General features: G+C 40.3%; 1 protein-coding gene across 2 annotated transcripts in view; it reads right to left on the reverse strand.

The window, feature by feature from the left end:
• The window catches only part of PLXDC2 (plexin domain containing 2), a 449,881-nt gene that overhangs the window by 255,221 nt on the left and 171,459 nt on the right, over positions 1-23,201 (reverse strand). For both annotated transcript variants that reach the window (XM_058681754.1, XM_058681756.1), the window contains exon 2: positions 22,426-22,637. In XM_058681754.1, coding sequence (XP_058537737.1) covers positions 22,426-22,637 — 212 coding nt within the window. The remainder of the gene's footprint in view (positions 1-22,425; positions 22,638-23,201) is intronic.

The raw sequence follows: 23,201 nt of genomic DNA on the forward strand, positions 1-23,201 counted from the left end.
CTCCTTCTATACTGAATGGTAGCCTTGATGGATAGAGTACTCTTGGGTACAGATCTTTTTCTTTTCAGAACTTTGAATATATAATGGCACTCACGCTGGCCTACAAAGTTTCTGCTAAAAAATAAGCTGATAGCCTTATGGGGTTTCCCTTGTACGTAATTGTTTTCTTTTCTCTTTCCACTTGAACATTTTTCTCTTTATCACTACTTTTTGGCAATCTTCATTAATATGTGTCTTGGTGTGGACCTCCCTAGATTTTCTTGGGGCTCTCTGTGCTCCCTGGATGTAGATTTCTGTTTCCTTCTCCAGATTTGGGAAGTTTGCAGCTATTTTTTCTTTGAATAAATTGACTGCCCCCCTCCTTTTTTCTCTTTTCCTTCTGGGATCCCTCTAATGTGAATGTTATTATGCTTGATGGTGTCCTTGATGGCTCAAAGTCTATTCTCATTTGCATAATTTTTTTTTTCTCACCTGCTCAGCTTAATTACTTTCCATTACTCTGTCCTCCAGGTCACTGATTGATTCTTCTGATTCACCCAGTGTACTATCAATTCCACCTCGTGTAGTTTAAGTTTCACGTATTATGTTCTTCATCTCTGATTAGTTCTTTTTTATATCATTATTAGGAGTCTCACTGAGGTCCTCCACTGTTTTCTCAAGTCCAGTGAATACCTTAGGACCATTAGTTTAAATTCTCTATCAGGCAATTATCTCTGTTTCACTTAGGTCTCTTGCTGTGGTTTTGTTTTGTTCTTTCATTTGAGGCATATTCCTCTGTCTCCTTATGTGTCTTTTTCTGTGTTAGGCAAGTCATCTGCTTCTCCTGCATTTGAAAGTAATGGCCTTATGAAGAAAAGGCCCTGTAGTGCCCTGCAGGGCAGTGTCCCCTGTTCCCCCAAATCCTGGCACTTCCTTGGTGTCTCCTCTTGTGTGATGTTCACACCCTGCTGTTGCGGCTGAGCTGCTTTTTCCTTCAGTCCGGTCACACACAGTGGCTCTCTTTACCTGTTGTGGGCAGTGTTTGCTCCCTGTGCTGTTAGTGGGCCAGTCTGGGGACGCCCTTGGCTCGAGTTGAGCCAGATGAGGCATTTGAGGCACTTGCTGAGATGCAATAGCACTGAAGTGTAGGCTGCTTTCTCTGTGTTGTCCCCTCAGAGGCTTTCATTGGTGGGGAGGGCCTGCTGTGAGACCAGCTGTCTGTTTCTAGCCCAGTACTGGGCCCTCCATCTGACTGGTGTGTGTGTTTATATTTCCCTCTCTCTAGGGCAGGAGTCACTTTGGAGCGGTAGTGGCCACTCTGGGCAGGGGCTGCCCGCCCACTGCCAGGCCTGTGGCCCTACCCTGTATGGGTCTGGCATACTGGAGAGGGCAGAGCCACGGAAGCACAGTGTGGGAGGCAGGCAGTGGGGCAGGGTGGAGGCACTAGCAACCTTTGAGTGCTGCCATTCCTCTGTGTGAGGGTCCCTGCAGTGCCCAGACAGAGGCAGGCTGTCCAGAAAGGTGGATTGGCAGAAGCGCAGTGTAGGAGAGTGGGGTAGCCGTAATACCAAGTTAGGTAGTGAGTCCTGCAGGTGGCCCTATGTTAATGCTGGGGTGGGAGTACTGGGGGTGGGTGGGGGGTAGGATGGGAGTGAGATATGGCTCCTGCCAGGTCCTTTGTTCCTGGAGAAGTTCCCCAGTGAGATCTGTGCCTCCTGGATCCACTCTGAGATTAGTAAAGAACTCTCCTTCCCATATGCTCCACGTGTCTTTCAAACTGCTGTTTCTATGCTGTATCTCAGGGGAGCTATTTGTTGTGCTGTTTCTTAAGTGCCAGGACTCAGTTTCTTCTCACCCATTCACTGGCTCTCCCCCAAAGCTGACCCTGCTGATTTTTTTTAATTCCGGGTTTTTAAGTCCTGCTGGTTGTAAGAATTTATGAAATTGAGCCCCTCTGCTTTTCAAAGTTGAATGCTATGGGGATTCATCTTCCCCATGAGGGCTCCCTGGTATGGGTTTTTTTTTTTTTCTCTCCCCTCTCAATGCCATGGTGTTCTTTCTGCCCGCAGATAGTCCTGGGAGTCCATTTAATTCCTGACTGCTACTCTGCCCTTCATACCCTCTCTGATGGGGCCTCTTCCCCTGCATTTAGTTGCGGAGTTTATTCTGCCAGTCTTTGGGTCATTTTCTGGGTTATTTACACTCAAGTCAGTGTTACCTAGTTGTATCCAGAGGTGAGCCTTGGGTCCTCCCATTCTGCCATCTCCCCAGAAGTCTCTGGCAGGATGATCTTTTAAATACAGTTATAAAAGTGCCTACCACAAATTAACATTGTTTGGCTAATTATCAAGGCATTTCTAATATAGAAAAATATTGTAGATTCATAGTAAAGAATTGATAATACGTAGTTTTCGAAGAGTAACATGCGAAAAAAAAATAAGGCTAACTTGGTGAATTCTTTAAAAGATACATTCAGTTATTCACCTAGCCTGTATTCTAACATCATATTCTATTTCTTTTTAATGATTTCTTTTTCTGAAATGATAGGGATTTTAGATAACATGGATTTTTAAGTGCCATTACTTATCAAATGAAAACACTGTGTCCCTTTTTTTCCAGTTTGATTTTATGATGATACCCAAACTCTAGAGGTCACTGCCACAGTGTTTTTTTAAGTCTTCCCCTTTTAAGGTGTCTTAGAATATCTGCAATCAAAAGTGTTGGTGGCAAAATTGCTGAGCTAAATAAAGCCTAGAGAATTTCTTATACTCTGACAAAATGTTGTATTCACAAGGTCTCTAGGGAAGTTACAAGGTTTCCATGTTCAAAGTCAAAACTCTCCCTCCCCCAACCCTGAAAATGGTAATACTACATCTAGCAAATGAGTATGTGCACGTGCTTCCCATTTCTTCTTCTTGGGACAGGGCTCTGAGGAACTCCTAAGGTCATGATGGTTGCCCATGAGTGCTAACGGGCTATTGTGCAGGCACAGAGAGCTGTGGCCAGCACTCTAAGCAGGGGTGCAGGGGTGTTGATGTTTGTTGGCATGTTTCTGATCTTCTAATCCTTATTCCAAAAAGCAGCTTCTTGGTCCCTTGGGGATCAAGCTATCCGTAGAACAAATAATGCCCACGGAGTACATTAGGCCCCAAAGAAATACAAGCTATTTCACATAGTTTTTAAAGACTTCTGGGCTCTGACTTCAGCCACAGTCTCCTTTCTTCTTGTGCTACTTTCTCTGTCCACCCACCTTGGCATCTTGGCCTTTCCTCAGTTCCTGGAATCTGTCTACCTTCTCCATGTTCGCTGCCTTCTCGAAATGCTGTGTTTCCTACCCTGAATGTTCCATCCTGCGAGCGCCACCATTAATGTCTCAACATAAATTTCACCTCTTTGGAGATGTTTTCCTCAAATATCTTATGTTAGAAGGCCTTCACTCCCATCTAATAACCCTTATCTCTGCATACACTTACTCCTTCAAATTTATGATTCTAGAGTTATGTATTACTTTATTTCTATCTACCCCACTAGGTTTTAAGCTGTAAAAGGTCATGGTCCATATCTGCTTTATTTACTAAAAAAATCATATCACTGATTAAATATTTTAAAAAATATTTTAAAAAATGGATGGATGAAATCTAGGAACCTTATTTTTTATCTTGTATTCTGAAACATCAATTAATAAATAAATTTATATAGTATAAATACATTTATACTGCTAACTCAATATTAATTTGAGGAATCTTTGCTAGTCCACTACTCGATACACAATAGTTCTGTGATGAATTTTTACTGAGTACAATTGTGATTTCAGCATTTTAACAATACATCAAATAAATAAAATGTGGCCAGAGTAGAAAGATCTAAATGGTTGAGGTCTGCAGGTCAAGTCATGTGAGAAATGAAGGGGAAGAGAACCCTGGATAACAAAAAAACTGGCCTTACTGCATGCAGAAGTCAGAATGAAGATACATGAATGAATATTCTGGGAACAAAACAGTTGGCTAAGGATGAAAAAAAAAAACACTATAAGAAATTAAGATGTTAAAAATAAAATTTTCTCTCTTAAGACAGGGTCAAATTCCCATTGAAAGACTTTGAGCAACGGCTGTTAGAATACCATAGATAAGATTCATGTATTTGGATAAGAAATGCATTTTATAATGTCTCAGATTATTTGAATTATCTTTAGCTATACTTAAACTATGATTAGTTTAGCTATATTAAAAAAACAAAAAACAAAAAACAAAAAAACTTCCGAAGTAACTGGTGACTAAATCAACAATTTGTTATTTAGATAGGAAATAACCTGAAATCAATCTGAACTTTATAAAAAAAAAACTCTGGATTTTCTTCTTTCGTAGTCACCGTCTTTCCAGTATACATTCTATCTCTGGCTTGTACTCATTTATTTAGGTCAAAACTCTTAGGCCACTATTTACCTTATGTAACATCTTATTCTAATTAAGGTTATCTGGGGTGCAAGAAAAAAAGCATCATTAACTGAGGTTTAATTTTCTTAACAGGCATTAATGTTTACTGAAGGATGTGTGCAGTTGTGAGCGGTTCTGTCCACGCAAATGTGGGAGAGAGGTAAAGAATTCAGCCATACAATTCCATTTCTGAAATAGTATAGCCAAAACTTTCAGGTCATTAAGAAAATACTGTTTAGAAACCATAGACCATAAGCAGAGAGACGCATACAAAAAAGTGGTTGAGGAATCACTCAAGTGCCACAAAGAGGGAGTCCATATGAATGAAGAAGACAAAGGTTAGTTTCATAAGTTGAAACGGCTACTCTTCTTCAAGGGAGAAACGATCACAAATTCACTGACAAATGTGTCTGTGAGGAAACGAGTGGAAAGAGGATGTAACATGAGATGTGCTATGAGGATCCATGCAGCCAGTCACATGAATGAGGATTAGGATTCTTCTTAACAGGGTAGCCTAGCTCAGATCAGAAGGTCAGGTGTTCAATATTGGAAACTTCATGAGGAGGTCTTACAGAAAGTGTCATGTAATCTGGTACCTCTCCATGTACACTAGGTGTCTTTGTCCATTTGGGCTGCCATAACTAAATAGCATAGACTGCATGGCTTGAATCATAGCTCTAGAGGCTGGAAATCTGAGGTCAGGGCGCCAGCATAATCACATTCTGATGAGCACCCTCTCCCTGGTTTGCCAACAGCCACCTTCTCACTGAGTCCTCATATAGGCTTTCCTTGGTGTGTGTACAAGGAGAAAGAGTGTGCACGCTCTCTCTCTTTTCTTATAAGGTCGACAATCCTATAAGATTAAGACCTCACCCTCATTTAAACTTAATTATCTCCGTCAAGGCCCCATCTCCAAACACAGTCACGTTGGGAGTTAGGGCTTCAACTGGGAGGCACAATTCAGTCCACAGCACTAAGTATCAGGTATCAGGAATCGAGAGAGCGAGCTGCAGCATGGTGGTACAGAGGAAAGGGCTAGCTGGCCTCAGGAGCCAGAAACGGGAGAGAGGGGTCCTTATCCTGACTCTGCCAACAATCGAGGCTGCACCAAGTTACTTCATCATACCTTTGAAGCAAATATTTTGTTGATATATATAGGAACTGCTATAAAATTAAAAAGAGATACAAGGTTCTCAGACTAAAAGTTTGCTCTTCAAACAGTTATTTGGTTGAGTTTCATTCTTTTTTTTTTCCTTCCAAATCTATGTGAAAATTAGGAATGTTTATGGCTACTGTGTATGTATATAAATATATATTATATATAATAAATATATAATAAATATATAATATGTTTATGTCTACTGTGTATGTATATATATTATGTATATATTATATTATATTATATATATTATATATTTATTATATCTATATCTATTTATTATATAATATATAATGTTTGTGGCTACTGTGTATGTATATATATGTGTATATATATGTATATGTATATATGTGTGTATATATATATATATATACACACACAGTAGACATAAACATTACACAGTATGTATATATATACACAGTAGCCATAAACATTCCTAATTTTCACACACACACACACACATATATATATATACATACACAAATATATACATACACAAACACATACTCATTACTATTGAATACATGGTGATCATAGGATCACACAGTTTAGCCCATTTGTTATTTATTGTTTTTTGTAAGCTGGTTAGACACAGACCAGACCACACTTCTGTCTTATTAAAAGTTGAATCTTTTGCCAGTGTCTTAAATCACTTTGATTTTCTAAATTTCTTTTGCCGGTAAGTCTAAAGTGTTTCAGTCCTTAAGTAACTAAAATTTAAATAAAAATTTGGAAGAAAAAAATTGTAATTAAAAAAAATGTGTCAGTCTTCCAAGAGAAACAACCACAAAATAATTATCTGAAAAAATGTCGATAGTTTAAAAAACAATATTTACATGAAATTAACAGAATATGTAGAAGTTTTTCTCATTATGCCCGAATGCTTTTGAAACATAGAATATTGGATCAATCACAAATAAGCCAGAGATTTCTCATGACAGCGATTTTGCACACTGTAATATTTTTGAGGAACAAGAAAATAATCTTGGAAACTTCCTTCAAAACAGCCAGTGAAGGCAAGACCTCTAAAACCATCTTCCACTTATTGTTTTCAGGAACTTGTTTCCAATGGAAGCGAGAAGAAGTTGTCCGCTTGGATCTTATTTACCTAAAGTGAGTATAGAGGAAAAGGAGGACAGAAGATATCTGGAATATATAACCTGGAATCATATTACATCTGACTGAATTCAACTCAACATATCGTATGCTGCCTATGAGATACACATGAAGGCACCGATGAGGAGCCTCTCAGGGCTTGGAAATAAAATGGCCTTCTGAGAGACCACGTGGTAAGTTTGTATCAATTAAGAATCTGATTAGTCATTTGTTGGGGGTATGCCAGCAACAGCATTTGGTGATCCATTGGATAGATGGGCCCATAGACATATTTATTTTGTCATCACTGTATTAGTCCACAAGGGATTAAGATAAAAAAAAATTAAAGAATAGCCAACATTTAAGTGTTTTGATATGTCTTGAGAAACTAAGATCGGCCGTCCTGTGCCCATGTTCCAGCACGGCCCCAGTCAGTTGCTGCTGGGTAGTAGCTACCTCATCAACCAGGTGTTCTCATTCTGGTCTGCCACAGTCCCCATGTCCCACCATTTTCTACATCCAAGAAGAAATTCCCTTGCAATAAATCATGCCACATGTGCCGTTGATTTTTTTTTTTTTTTAACACTTGGACTATTGCTGGCATGACCCCAAGGATCAGAACTTGCCAATTGAATCTACATCCCATGATTATCTTTATTTTATTTTATTTTTAACGTTTTATTTATTTTTGAGACAGAGAGAGACAGAGCATGAATGGGGGAGGAGCAGAGAGAGAGGGAAACACAGAATCGGAGGCAGGCTCCAGGCTCTGAGCCATCAGCCCAGAGCCCGACGCAGGGCTCGAACTCACGGACCGCGAGATCGTGACCTGAGCTGAAGTCGGCCGCTTAACCGACTGAGCCACCCAGGCGCCCCCCATGATTATCTTTAAATATGGGACTGAATTGTCAGAACACTCAGAACCCAAGCAAGGCAATTTTAGTAGAATCGCAGGAAAACAAACTTGGAGTGTGCTAATAAATTAGGAAGTGAAATCTTTACTATATGGAATTCTGTTTGGAGGAAATCTATGGGAATGAAAGGAAGTAATCAAACAAAACCAAATGGTTTATACAGCCATTTTTAACAACGTAATTCGATTACTTCATGTTAGAAGTAGGCAGATATATAATCCATCAGGAAAATGGAAAGAGAAATTCCAGATTGATCACATCACAGGGGAACTTGGAAATCTGTCTCTCTTGATTCCCTTCAGGAAGTTAAGACATGATTGCTCTATGGGGAAATGGGGCCCTGGATGATTCACCAAGGAGTAAGTGGGTACACAACCCGGGAGGGTCCAGTGTTTTCATGAACCTTATCCCCCTTTTTTCTCCTTAGATGCCCATGGCCTCTGCCTACCTGGAAGCACTATTGATGCCTGCTGTCAACTGAAAAAGTCCTATTTGCACCCAGGGTGGGTAGATTCACAGCGTGGCTTCAGGTTTTCTATCATCAGTGGTCTGGACAGAAAGCAGTAAAGTGCATTTCTGTTCTCTGTCTCTGTCTCTCTGTCTCTGTATGCAGGAATGGGTGCTTTTGCAGCATTTCAATTTGTGGTTGTCTGAGAGAGGAAGCGGAGAGAAAGGCAGTAAGGTGGATAGAAACAGCCACATTAGAAGCAAAATGACTGGAGAAGGAGCAGAAGCTGCAGAGGCTTGTTAAAGCCCAGAGGATACTTTTTCTGCAAGGAAACCCTTGCGCCTTGGCAAACCACTGTGGCGTCGTTTGCTCCACTCCAGAACTCTGTAGGGAGTGACACTGCTAACACGAGCACTGCTGTCTCTTACTATGATTTTGTCTGCGGACAGACTCACATCTGTAATTCCTCAAAAATACGGGTTCAGGGATGAGGGAGAACATGTGCATAGGCATGAGCTTCCATCAGGGACTCCAATGGAAACAAGCACCATTTCCAGATAGGTGACGAAGGATGTGTCCCTGCGCCTATGCCTGTGCCTGGGGGAAAAGGGGTTCCTCACCACGGCCATGGGATATATACTTTCTCTGCACCTCTTTAACCACCTTTCTTTCCTTCATTCTTCATCTCTTCTTCTGCAGAAGAAAAATGGCACTCAGACCATTTCGGTGCAAAAACAAATTTACTGCTGTACAAAGAATCCCAGTGGACAAACTATAATTGCACACCCCGCTTCACTACTCATTTTATTGTGCAGATGGCCAACACAAATATCTGGTAATCTACTAGCTGGTAATCTAGTTCTAGCCCTTGTCACATTCTGTCTTGCTTATGGTCCAAGCCTCAAGTGAGTCTTGGTTTTCTTGGTCAAAAAGGAAGTACAATCTTTCCATCTTCTCTGGATTTTATGTTTAACCCTCACTTAAATACCACTCTTCCTGCATCCAAAAAAAAATCTGCTTCAGATCAATGAATGCTTTATGAACATCAAAATAAGATTCAGCATTGTCTCATCTGCTACAGAGGTTGTCATCTGAGGTAGGCTTCTAGTCTGAGTCTTTTGAAATAGTCTGGTCATTTCATGCCTTTAGGGTTTGGAAAAATATCCACAGAGTTCCATTTGCCAAACCTTGCTTTAAATAGAGAGGCTTTTGCACTTATTCTAGGAGAAAATTTACTTTATACCTCTCCCATGGCCTTGCAGGAATGGAGACATGGGAGGATGGATTTAGACTACACAAGCTGTTAGCAGTATGTGAGTTTCTAGTCAAGAGAAATACTTGGTTGAGATGGCAACTTTGCCACTAAGGAAGAAGAGGGACCCAGTGATTGAAACAAACCAAGGAACAAGCCTCATAAAGGTCTACGTGCATGTGCTGAGAGGGGTCCGTGAGGAAAGAGAGAAATGGAGAGTCCCGTTTGAGCTGCCCCATTATCTTAAGCCTACCATCATATCTCCTTTCCATTTTTCATAATTTCTGATCCCTATTATTTAGAAAAACTCATTATGCTTTGATTTCTTCTACTATTTCCCCTAATCTTCCAAGGCATAATCTAAAGAGTGTTTTTAGGGATGCCTGAGTGGCTCAGTCAGATAAGCATCCAACTCTTGATCGGGTTCAGGTCATGAACGCATGGTTTGTGAATTCAAGCCCCTCATCAGGCTCTGCACTGATAGCATGGAACCTGCTTGGGATTCTCTCTCCCTCTCTCTCTGCCCCTCCCCAGCTCATTCTCTAAACAAACAAACAAACAAACATTTAAAAAATAAAGAGCATATTTAAAGTATTCACTGAAGCAAAAGGTAATGTTGGCCAGTCCTCCAGGTAGCTGTTTAATTTTTATTGTGACCACGAAAAAACATGCTAGCTGTATTGCTCCGGAAAATAAGACACGTAATTAAAGTATATAAGTGTAAGGTAGAAGGGAGCTATTCAAGCCACCCTTCATTTTCCCCCACAGAGGGTGACTTTTACTTACCATGATTAAGAATGATGTGCATACACATATGTCTACATGCACATACGCACAAATATGCACAGATAACACAAATAACATACATTTACAAATTACCAAAATGTCTACTTATAAGCTTTTAAAAAATCTCCACTGTATAGCAACCTTGCCTACACATACGGAATTTTAAGACTACTACCTACGATGTCAAATTCTTCAATTTTAATTTCGCAACTGCAGATCAAAGAAAGACAATGATACATTGGTGTAGTGGCTATTGAGCAGACAGAAGATCACAAAGTAGAAAGCCCTGCTAGAATAAAAAGGAACAAAGTGAGAAAATTAATGTTTGTCCCAGATTTTGCTTCCATGCTGTCAACTTACTCGTTGCTTTGTTTCAGGGACTGTTTCAAAGCAGGAAATCATTTCCTCTTCCTAGATTCTTTATGACCAACATTTAAGAAGTCAATAGGAAATCAGGAAGGACAGTCCCACAGTCATTTACCATTTACTCTAATTTGTATTCACAAGTGTTCACTAACTTAAAAAAATAATTACCTTTGAAGTTGGTTAAACATTTTTCCTAAGAACATAAAAATGCAGAATTTTTTTTCTTTTGTCCTTTTATGCAAATGACTTTGGTTGTATGAAGAATATATCACATTCTTTTTTTCTTTTTTTAATTTTTTTTCAACGTTTTTTATTTATTTTTGGGACAGAGAGAAACAGAGCATGAACGGGGGAGGGGCAGAGAGAGAGGGAGACACAGAATCGGAAACAGGCTTTAGGCTCCGAGCCATCAGCCCAGAGCCTGACGCGGGGCTCGAACTCACGGACCGTGAGATCGTGACCTGGCTGAAGTCGGACGCTTAACCGACTGCGCCACCCAGGCGCCCCACATTCTTTTTTTTTTTTTAATAACAAAGTAAGAAATACACCTTAACAAAGCAAAATTAAAAAAAAAATCCTTCAAATGGCAGTTATGATTGTTCAGCGACAAAAAAATATGCTTAAACAATGCATGTCAAATATGTTCTACATCTGCTCAGACCAAGCAAACCTATTCAATGAGGCAAAATAACGTTTTGACCATCATGGCAAAAGTGATACTGATTTCCAGTTCAGTTCAGTTCTTTTAACTTTTTTAATGTTTTTATTTACTTTTGAGAGACAGAGAGAGACAGAGCACGAGTGGGGAAGGGGCAGAGAGAGAGAGAGAGGCACAGAATCCAAAGCACGCTCCCAGTTCTGAGCTGTCAGCATTGAGCCCGATGTGGGGCTGGAACCCACAAACTGCAAGATCGTGACCTGAGCCGAAGTTGGATGCTTAACCCACTGAGTCACCCAGGCACCCCTCCAGTTCAGTTCTTTGTGGACCAACGAATACCTGAACTGTAGTTGTCTTAAGTCATCCATAAGCCGACTCCTGTTTGATGGGCTGTTGGCAGGAGGGAAGGGAGGGCTTTTGAATGTATTGATTATTTTCTTAGGTTTCAAGCAAAAACACTACTTTCCACAAGGTTTTTGAGGACCAGTGTATATACAAAGCTTTGTCTAAATATTTTGTGAGAAAAATTTCTAATGGGAATTATTATTTTGATCTGGCACATTTCTTTTTTTTTTTAATGTTTTTATTAATTTTTGAGACAGAGAGAGACAGAGCATGAGCAGGGGAGGGGCAGAGAGAGAAGGAGATACAGAATCTGAAGCAGGTTCCAGGCTCTGAGCTGTCAGTACAGAGCCCGACGCAAGGCTTGAACCCACGGACTGTGAGATCATGACCTGAGCTGAAGTCGGATGCTTAAACGACCGAGCCACCCAGGCGCCCCTGATCTGGCACATTTCTAAACATATTCATAAAGTTGTTTTCTTATTCTTTGGATTGCATTTTTCCTATTTGAATAGGACACTCTTCTATTCTGGTAAAGATTAATCCCATTCACTTGTAAAAATAATAAAGAGATGGGGTGCCTGAGTGGCTCGGTCGGTTAAGCATCCGACCTCGGCTCAGGTCATGATCTTGCAGTTCGTGAGTTCGAGCCCCGCGTCGGGCTCTGTGCTGACTGCTCGGAGCCTGGAGCCTGCTTCGGATTCTGTGTCTCCCTCTCTTTCTGTCCCTCCCCTGCTCATGCTCTGTCTCTCTCTGTCTCAAAAATAAATAAAACATTAAAATTAAAAAAAAAATAATAAAGAGATATCTTACTACTCAATGGACAGAGAAAGACCACAAGTCATTCTTTGTTCCATTGGTATTTAATAAAGATAAAATAATTGCTACTAATTCATTGTTAAGATAAGAGATTGTTGTATAATACTTTTTATAATGGACAGATTCACTGTTTTTTTAAGTTCTTTTTTTTTAAGTGTTTATTCATTTTTGAGAGAGTGGGGGATGGGTAGAAAGAGAGGGGGACAGAGGATCCAAAGCAGGCTCTGTGCTGACTCAAACTCACAAACCATGAGATCATGACCTGAGCCGAAGTCGGATGCTCAACCAACTGAGCCATCCAGGTGTCCCCTGTTTTTTAAGTTCTTTGGGAAGATTTGTTAATGTTCTTTGTAAAAATTTTCAGAACATGAAATTAAAAAAAAATATTTTAGTGTTGTATGGAAACCAATTTGACAATAAACTTCATATACTGAAAAAAATAAATAAAAATAAATAAATAAATAAAAATAAAATAAAAATAAAAATGTGAACTATAAAAAAAATATTTTATTTTTAAGTAATCTCTACCCCTAACATGGGGCTCAAACCCACAACCCCGAGATCAAGAGTTGTATGCTCTACTGACTGAGCCAGCCAGGTGGCCCCAGAACATGAAATTTTAAACAATACTTTACTCTATGCTATTTTTAAGTGATAGAACAAATAAAAATTTGCATTCAAATACGAACACTGTGCAGAGTCTAACCTAGAATATCAGAAACTAAAATGTTATTAGAGAAGAGAACTCTGATAATCACAAATCATTGCATTCATCTTTGAAAATTATAAAATTTTCCAGGCTAGAATTCATGAAACCCTAAAAATTTAGGAAGTGTTACTAGCATTACATTTTCTAGGCAGAAAATCCCATCACCAGATGAGATACTTTTAGTTTTGGCAGTACCTAAAAGACCCCCTTAATGAAAGATGCTGTGACTAAGTGAATGTTTAACTTACACATACAGAATCTTACTTTGCAAGTTTTTCTTTCAAATCCTGTTGGTCCCAAATGGGATCAGTACTGAGAATCCAAAAGAATGGAAATAGATAGATAGATAGATAGATAGATTGTCTAAAAGGTGAATGTTAGTGTTTCCCCTAGCTGTGCTTTTTTAGCTGGGGATTGGGTAAATACATGACGTTTACAAAAGAGCTAGAAATTACTTCTAAAAGAGAAATAATTTCAGCAGTGTTTAATCCATTCATTCAATTTAGTGCCATGGATTCCAAACTATTATTTCAATTTAAGAGCTCAGGCTTGAAATACCATATAGAAAATAGCTCAAACCAACTGTTCCCAAGGGCTTTGTTTCCTCTCTTGTTTCTAGGCAGATCCAGACATCTATGCATCGCTGGGGCATGAACAGAAAGGTTTTCTTTCAGGGATACACAAAAAGAAAATTAAAGCAGCCTCTTTTCATTCTGAATGCTAACCACCCTTTCTTAAAAGGACCTTCATATATTTGATGCATTCCTTAATAGAGTATAGAGTGCCACATTAGCAAATTTCTTTATGACAAATGCAAAAAGCAAAGAATATGAATATACACAGGCATGCTTTGTTAAAAAGAGGCCCTTCTCTGTCTTAAAACTACTTCAGAAATGCAAGGTGAAGTAAAAGTCTCTTGAATACTTAGCAAAGTGTATTATACATTATTGCTAAAAAATAAAAAAAAAGGAATTTTTCATACCCTAAGTTGTAACAGTCAGAAAATTTTTAAGTGTCTCCCATATTTGTTCTTTTTTTACATTTTAGAGAAAGAGAGAAAGTATGAGCAGGGGAGAGGGGCCGAGGGAGAGAGAGAATCTTAAGCAACCTCCAAGCTCAGTGCAGAGCTCGATGCAGGGCTTGATTCCATGACTCGGGGATCATGACCTGAGCTGAAATCAAGAGTCAGACACTCAACCAACTAAGCCACCCAGGTGCCCCAGTGCCTCCTATATTTGCAATGGTTGATTATATATAATGTTTATATGTGACATTGTTTCCATCTGAGTCACAATATTTGGCAAAGACCCATGAGATATCTTTGACAAAGGTCCACCGAAACTTATGGGTATCACATAAAGTTACAGAACGTCATTGTTTACCCAAGACCTATAGTCTTTATTTTTCCAATGCATTGGTGCTACATTGTAAAGTGCATATTAATTTGTTAGGTAAAATAAATGGCAAAGACTTGGTGTGATTTAGTGTATATAACTGGGATTAGTATTTCTAAAAATTAAGCAAGTTTCCATCACAGAGGCTGGCAGATTCATTAAGCTACATGTCTTCCTGGGAAGAAGCAATGGGCCCAGTACTTCCCCAGATGTAGTCATAAAAAATCATGTTGTTGACATGCCTGTGCCAACTTGGACCTATTTAATCTTTGAGATACAATCACTTTATTATTGTTTCTGATTCTGAAAGAAAATCACAGAAAAAAAACTGGTCCTTAAGACATAATCCATTAATATAAAATGGGACTGTCCAGTGAATGACCCCAGAAGTTGTCTCTTTGTTGCCCAGAAGCTACATAGCTGAGGAGATAGGCTATACGCCCTGCAAGGAGATGGGCTCAACCTGAATTCAATCCTCCACTGCACCTGGCAACCCCAGCCTGGGTCCCGGCTCTTCCTAAATAGCTGGCAGGTAAGCCAGGACTGCTTGTGCTTGATCTTTGAGTATTTATTTCCTCTGTGCAATGCCCTCTCATGCTTGTCCAATAAAGAGGAAAAGCAAATGGGACCCAGCCCTGCCTGGAGCACTGTCCCACGGTGGGATACTTCTCCATGGGCTGCCCAGAGAACAGGGGACTCACGCATCTGTTGGCTTTGCTGATCCTGACTGCCAGCCCATACTTAGTGGTCACTGGCTTCTTCACCTTGAGCCCTTTGCTCAACATGTAAAGACTGGACACATTCTGGACTACCAAAACAATTCATCTGTTTTTTCAGCATGATTTTTAAAAATCAATCTGGATAAAGATTTAGACCTATGACATTAAGCAATACTATGATTTTTGATGTTGAAATAATGATTTTCACAAAAGTGTATTTTAAACGTCCCATGGGAAGTTCTTCTGGATAAAGAGGAAAAATATGATTGCAAGATGATAAAATAAAATTTCAACTGCTAAACAGTTACCTGGTGTTCCCTCTATTAGGAATCTCCCCTTACTGCCCTAGATAATACAAAGAAAGGCAGAAGATATGGCAGGGTCCTCATGAATAGAAAATGAGGTAGGAAAAACTGCAATATTTTTTTTAGTTAACCTAAGGGGTTTGGCAGGAGGGAGAGTAAGTATGGTATTGTTCTTTGTAAATGAAGATCACAAGAATATTATTCACTCTAAAACATAATTCTTGTTCTGAAAATAAATTATATGACTATCACACTTAATAATTTTACAATCTGTGTGTATCACTCCAAAGACTATTTCCATGCCATGACTGCAAATAAACTCAATTAGCTAACAGTGAAGCATCATAGAGATAATTCAGTTATTCCTTATGGAGCTCTATGAAGGACAGCTATGGCTCTTTTTTCATTCTTGTTTCGATAAAAAGCTGGCATGTCAAGCTAAGAATAATCTATAATTGAGCGAGATCTATGATGCTATATTTTAATCCTCATCATCTTTTAAGAGGATGAGCGATAATTGCAGGTGAATTCTGCCTGATCTACTATTTCCAGTGCATGTTCTTCTTGGAAGACTAAAAATCCTTGTCAATATTCCAGAAGAAACCGAATGGGATTAAATCAGAAGTTTACCGCTAGGTGTTTGTGCCTATTACCAAAACAGAAGGAATTAAAATAGATTTTGTTGTCAGTTAGCATACAACCTTTGGCAACACAGAGTTGAAGACCTGAGGCCAATTCCAGCCCAAAGGAGGGGGGTGGTGGCAAGGGTGTAACAGGTCACCCTCAGGGAAGGGAATGACAGGGACCCACAACTGACTCTCAGAGTCCAGGGAGTACCAGAAGGTGGGGCAAGGCTTTGTTCACAGTGGTTAATGATTAGAAATCTAAGTATTTCTGAAATTCTTACCTTCACCCATAACTCTCCTCTAATGGCTATCTCATCTTACCTCGCAACAATTCTCATCTAGATGTAATTCATCTTTCCACCCCTCAGATTTGGGCTTTTGGATGCAGTTCCTTGGCATAGTGTTATGGACTGAACATTTGTGTCCTCCCCGCCCCCCAAATTCATATGTTGATAGCCAATCCCCAATGTGATGGCATGAGGAGGGGTGGCCTTTGGGGCATGATTAGATCCTTTAAGGTGGAGTTCTCATGAATGGAGATTAGGGCCCTTATAAAAAAGACCCTAGAGAGCTTTCTAACCCCATCAGGCATGTGAGGACAGTCCAGAAAGAGAGCTCTCTATGGACGAGGAAGTGGGCTCTCATCAGACCTGCCAGCAACTTGATTTTGGACTTTCCAGACTGCAGAACTGTGAGAAACGAATGTTCATTGTTTAAGCTGCCCAGTCTGTGGTAGTTTTGCTCTAGTGGCCTGCACAGATTAAGACACACAGTCTAAAAGGGAGTTTAGATCCTTGCCCCTGCCTATCCGTGCAAAACTCTGTCTAGAAATATCTTGATACTTGGCTGCTGTCTAACTCTCTCTTCCTCACATGGTTCGGATGTCACCTTGTCTCCACATTAGTCCCGACTCTCTACGGAATAAGGGTCTCCCTCTGGGTGCTGATTAACTTATTCAGGACTTCTCCTTTTCAATCACACACCCTCACAATGCTTTCTTTCTCATTTCCTGAGGAACCAAATCTGACACCGACAGGGCATTTGGAAAATTTCAATTCACTCTTGAGTCAAATAAGTGCGCTTCTCCAGGATTAATCTTAGTACTTCCTTCACACAGCTTTTGAGTCTACAACCACATACTGAAGCCTCTGCAAGTTCAGACCTCCTAAAATGGAAATGCCTCATTAAAAAAAAAAAAATCTACAACAGCTTTTCACATCCATAATAAATACAGTAGCATAGCTATTCAATCCCAGGTGGCACTTTTCTTTCTTTTGGAAAATGTCACAAATCTGCACTATCACATTCTTCACATGTATAAGTATTTATTATCTTCTCTGAGTTCACTGAGTGGAAAGCGGCCCGAGGAAAGAATGAGCGTGGCAGTATTCTGCCAATTTTCATTATTCTATTTCTGTGAAATGGGATGATGTGTCTTATTATTACCCTGTATTTATATTCATTATTGTGATTGCCAGGCCTCTGAAACGGAGACAGCTTACTTAGACTTGAGACACACAAGCAGTCAGATTTTCATTATCCCAGAATATTCTGATGTATTCTCTATGTTGCACAGATACCAGGAAGATTCTGCCCACATGGGGCATTACAGAATTTGCCTGTTTCTACGTAAAACAATCATCAAAGCAACCCCAAGCAAGATTAAGTACCTGCCAGCAACTTCTTTCCTTTCAAGTAGATTGCTTGGTTATGGACTGCAATAAAATATTAGAACACATATAATAGCCTTGTGTGCAGCAGTTAGCAATTGCTAACTTTTTAGAGAAACCTGTTATAAAATCGGTAAACGGAAGGTGCAGACACAATTTGACATGTGCTATCGATGAAGATCAGAAAGATTTTCCACATATGCATTTTGGAGAAAAACAGGTGGCCTCTGAGTTTTAGCCATATTCATCACACACATTTGCTGACCATTCTCAACTGTACCTTCCTCAGATAGGAGCTTTAATGTGAACAGATGATACAACTGCTGGATATGCCTGCAACTTTGAACTTGGTACCAAAATGAGAAATCCACAAGACATGCTGCTGGTAGGCGGCACAATTTAATCTGAGGCTTTGCAGAACATTTACATCTTCAAAACTAACAGCTAAATCCGCTTTGTGGTCTAACTGTCTGCAACTCAAAGGGTGGCCTGTGGTCCAGCCACACACGCAACACCCGAGAGGCAGCGGACTGGCTCACAATTTCTGAGTCGCTTTGGATTGTGGAGTTATAGGATCCATAATTGCTATTTGTAACTATCCCCTTCTTTAAGTCATCCCAGTGCTTGTGAATCAAGGCAAGGAAAAAAAAAATCACCCCTGACAACCCTTTCCAGAAACATTTTCATTGTCCCAAGAGAGGGAATGTGAAGCTCAAAATACCGCATGTAAATTAGTGATAAAAACTACATGTGTGGTTCAGGTACAGGGTATTAGAAAAGAATCTGTGTTGGATTTCTTTAAAGGTGAAGAACTATAGATTACCAGCACCATTACAAGGAGTCAGCTGACGAATCTGATCTTCAGGAAGATCAATAATTCTCACTGCTCAGGGCCTCCCCATTCCATAATGCCACTGATGCTTCAAGAGCTCTGTGCCAGCCAAGAGGAAAAACAGCCAGCAACAAGGTGAAGACTTATGTGCTGCTTGTCCGTGCACCTGTCCCTGGGGTCATGGGATTCACTGAATGCTGCTCGAACAAAGTTGAATCATGAACGGAATTCAACCTTACCTGAAAGGCTTGGAAGCCTTATATTCCCAAAGTAATTACAAAAAGTAGCACACGAGCAACTGCTTTTAATACGTACCAATCGTAAGAAGGCATTGTTCTTACCTGGCCACGTGGTCATATGTCCACATGAACAGAGAAAGTACAAGAAGAAAGGTCTTTCATAAATCAACAGTCAGACCAACAGAGGCATTTGCCAACTGTTGAGTTCCTACTCACTCATCAGGAAATATAATCAGTTTCAAAACATCTTTATATCTTCATGGGGGGGATATTAAAAAAAAAAAAGAAAGAAAATGATGACAACAACAAGAAATTTCTACTGGAAGAATTCTGTAATTGAGATACTAAGTTTTACAGTCCCTCTATTATCTGTTCTTGTGCAGAGCCAGAAAATATACTGTCACCAAGTTTAAAAAATAACAGCCTTTGTTTATTTCTGAATGAATCTGTGCCAGAATAGTAAGTATGCTATTGTCTTTTGTTTTTGTCTTTGGTGAAAGTGGGATATCAAGTCTAGACGACGGCAGAAGTGGGGGACATGTGCTCGAATGCCATTCTGGGTGGTTTAAGTCTCACAGGGATACAGATCATTTTAACAGCCACTGCTACAGTCAGGGCTCTGGGACAAAACCATTCAGATTCTTGACATCAACTTTGGAAGCATCTAAAGGGAAAAGCACACGTAGTCCTTCATGCTCATTGCTTGTATTAAGCGACATAAATCAAAATGTTTATTCCTAAGAAAGACCTTGTCATAATGCCCGGCACAGAGTAGCCACTCCACAACCATTTGGTTCCTTTCTTCCTTATTTCTGTTTAACTCAATCAGGCAAAAATATTTTCCCTAAAAGAGACACAATAATGTTCAAAAATGCCATTTCAAGGGCCAGAATAAATAAATTTTGCAGAGAAGTTTCAGATGTAGGCTTTTGTTTCCAGAACTAGAGGTAGTGTGCCAAGGAGTGACTTATGGGACTTGAGTCCCCAATAATCTCCATCATCCTCAGAACGGCATCAGAATAAATAAACCCTTAAAAAATAAAAGCGGTCATCTTGTTATGAAATCTAGCTTCAAGAGAAGTCCCTTTCCAGCCAGACTGAAACCCCCAAATTACTTTCACATCAATATTCGGGTGCTGCCATTGTCCAAAATCATTACATAATCAAAGTACCATTTACTTTTCCTCGTATTAGAGGAAGCGAAGTCAAGCAGAAACGATAAATCTGGGGAGTTGGGCAGGCCCAGGTTTAAATACCTTTATTCATTAATGGAAGAGCTTAGGAAAAATACCAAACCTAAATCTGAAATTGCCCACATGTAAAAGTCACTGAGATTACCCAGTGAACCTAGAGACACAAATCACACTAGGCTGATGTCAGGACCAGGCAAGATGATATCCATACTGTTTGTGCCTGGCAGACCTTAGCACCGAGTGATTATCCAGCATATACCTCTCTGCACCTGCACTGTCCTGCCTCCTTTTTTTTTTTTTTTCACTGACTCAAAACCATTGACATTATGTGATCTCCCTGTTAAGGCAGAAAAGAGAAAAACTGGCTGAATAACAAAATCATGGGTATAGTAACAATCGGGACTATATTCTGAGGAGTGTTAATACATCCCTGAGCAAAGGGATTTTCGCTTTTACAAATGATTAAGAAGATTCAGCATCCTGCCTAGAGATCACAGAGTTCTAGGAATGCGTGTTCTCCTCTTTGAATCTCAGTAGGCTACCAGTTCTGGACAGAGAGTAAACACCTCTGCTTCTGTGCAACTCTCCTTTCTTTAGGTCGCACCCCAGCTAAAGAGTGCTCAGGGAAGAATTATGTTGCCCTCTGCGAGTTGCTATAACAACACTGTTGCCAAAATAGCAGGCACTCTGCAGGAGTCAGAATAGCCTCTTACAGATATTATATGACTTCTGCTCCTGGCACATCCTCTGTTGTCTGTTGAGGGGCCTGGCTGGGGCAGTCAGGGACCACCAGAGTCACATGCTAGCCAAGGAGATGGAGAGGGGTTTTGAAAACTGCTGGCCTTCTCACATACACAGAATCCCAACGGCCTGTGCTTCAGATCTTCTGAAGATTCCTCTCGCTATGCAGGAACAAAATGATGCCTTGGTAACTATTTGGAGAACTATGTAGTGTCTGTTTCAGGAAGTGGAGTTCTTTTCCTAAATAATGAGTGTTTCAGGGCCGTAAAAAGAATGCTGTTTGGTTCCTAAAAAGTAGGAACTGGTCACCTAGGAGAAAATAGAACTACAACTACAGTTTGAGAGAGCATACACGAACAGACGATGGCCAGCCCATGGATGACAACAGAACTCTTACCCCCAGCCTCTGCAGAAACCAGTCCAGGGAAACAACCTCAGCAGCACTCAGCCCAGAATGATCAGGACTTGGTGAATAACTGACAGCTTTCCTATCTTTTGTCTCTAGGTCTAACTCAGTAAAACCCAAATACTGTCCCCGAATCGATCGCCCGAGATGCTCTGCTTCTAATGAACCCACCTCCAGCTTCTCCATGCCAACAACGTCCAATCAGAGCATACCTGAAGCCTCCTCTTTTTTTAAAGGAGAAACTTTCCCAATCCCCTGCCTGCTTTTGAGTCTCTACCAAAGGGAAGTGATGGAAGCTGACTCTTGCTAGGGCAAACTGAATAAATAGCCTCCATTCTTGTTTGGGTGGTTTTTGCTTATTTCCATAAGATTGACCTCTTTGTTTTTGTTCGATCTGGTGGACTAACAGGATCCTATTTTGTGATTTGCAATGTAAGGACAATAGAAACTTAAACAACGTAATACTACACTTGCGGCCTCTGGGCAACCCTACAGACTGCCTGAAATGTACCCTCAGCAAACTTCCATACTCATCCAACCCAACTCCAACCACCCTCATTCCACTCCATAACTCCAACCATAACAAAGAATTGCTTACAGTCATTGAGTGACCGACCATTCCAGTTCGCCCAGAACTGTCTTGTTTTCAGCACTGAAAGTGCTACACTCCAGGAAACCCCTTAGTCCCGGGTAGAATGGGACAGCTGGTCACTCTATGAGACTCTTCAAGCATGCCCTACTGTTCTAAGACTTAGCCATTGAAAAGGCAATACACTCTGCCAGGAATCTCCTTTCTTACTCCAGGCAGGGTATCAACCTGGTGAGCTCCTCTCAACTTGCCAAGCCCCTGCCTAAATGCCCTCTCCCAGGCTAAGACTCTTTGACAGTGGTGCATCCCCCAATCCTAAGCAGGTGATCTCTCCCTCCTCCATGCCATGCTATAGCCTGTATTTTTCTCGTAAGTATCACATAGCCTAGAGACGATTTGGTTACACAGTGACTTCCTTGCAGGCAGGGGCTGTATCGTGTTCCTTTGTGTTTCCTCACGGTCATCACCACATCAAGCTAATATTTGTCTGTTTCTAGAGTAAATGAATACATCTGTGACTAACTAAATGGCTTAGCTATGATGTATTTACTTATTTAATGTCGTTACAATTATTTATTCCTGAATTAGTAAATATCAACTAATTATTTATGGATGAGTTAAACTGATCCTTACAAAAAGTCCCGAAGCTCTGGACTGAGCTGAAGGGCCAGTCTATACATACGTGGGAGTTGGGTGCCTTACAGGAAATACATGCATCAATCCATTTCAGTTGCCCAGATTAGTTACCTACCTCAATCTGGGTGGTGTTGTCCTGCCCATCATCCAGTAGCAGGTCTGTGAAGCCTCTGGGCTCTGGGGAGTCTTGGCCCATGCTTGCTCGGTTCGAGTCTACTGCCTTGAGGGAATCCAAGCTCCTTTTCCACCGGTGGCTGAATGCATGCGTGTCCACATCAACTTCCTGTTCTGTTTGTGGGAAGACCTGAGCAACTTGATATTGCCAATCTGTTTGAACAAGAAATACAATGATGAGTTGCCACTTGCTATGAGTCATATACATGCTCGCTAACAGAGCAGCAGAATAAGTCTGCTAGTCATGAAAATAGGAAACTAACTCATAACAGCGGAATCTGTTTAATTGTAATATTTTGAGTTGGTATGAACATCTCTGTATAGAATGCAATTTTAAAACACGCCATAAGTCATGACAATGGTTAATGTGCAGATCCAGCAGAGTCCCTAAAACAGATGTGCAGCCCTAAAGCAATGCATTTTATTCTCTTCCCTCACCGCCCTCTGCACACACACGCTTCATAAACATTCTCTAGTTGTCCTGAGAAAATAAGCTACAATCCAAACAAAGGAATGAAACCTAGTGATTGTTAGCACACTTGAAAATAAAAATCAGACGTTATTAACTTGTGAGTTTATATTCCCTTCACACAAGTTTTGCTGGGCAGCAAGGAGACAACAATGTATTTGAATGTGTTAAATAATATATGGAATGATCTTTGTGTAAATGTGCTAACCTGCTTTGTTGCTCACAAGTCAGATTTGGTTCATTGCCCA

Source organism: Neofelis nebulosa, chromosome 8 (genome assembly GCF_028018385.1).
Source record: "Neofelis nebulosa isolate mNeoNeb1 chromosome 8, mNeoNeb1.pri, whole genome shotgun sequence".
NCBI lineage: Eukaryota > Metazoa > Chordata > Mammalia > Carnivora > Felidae > Neofelis > Neofelis nebulosa.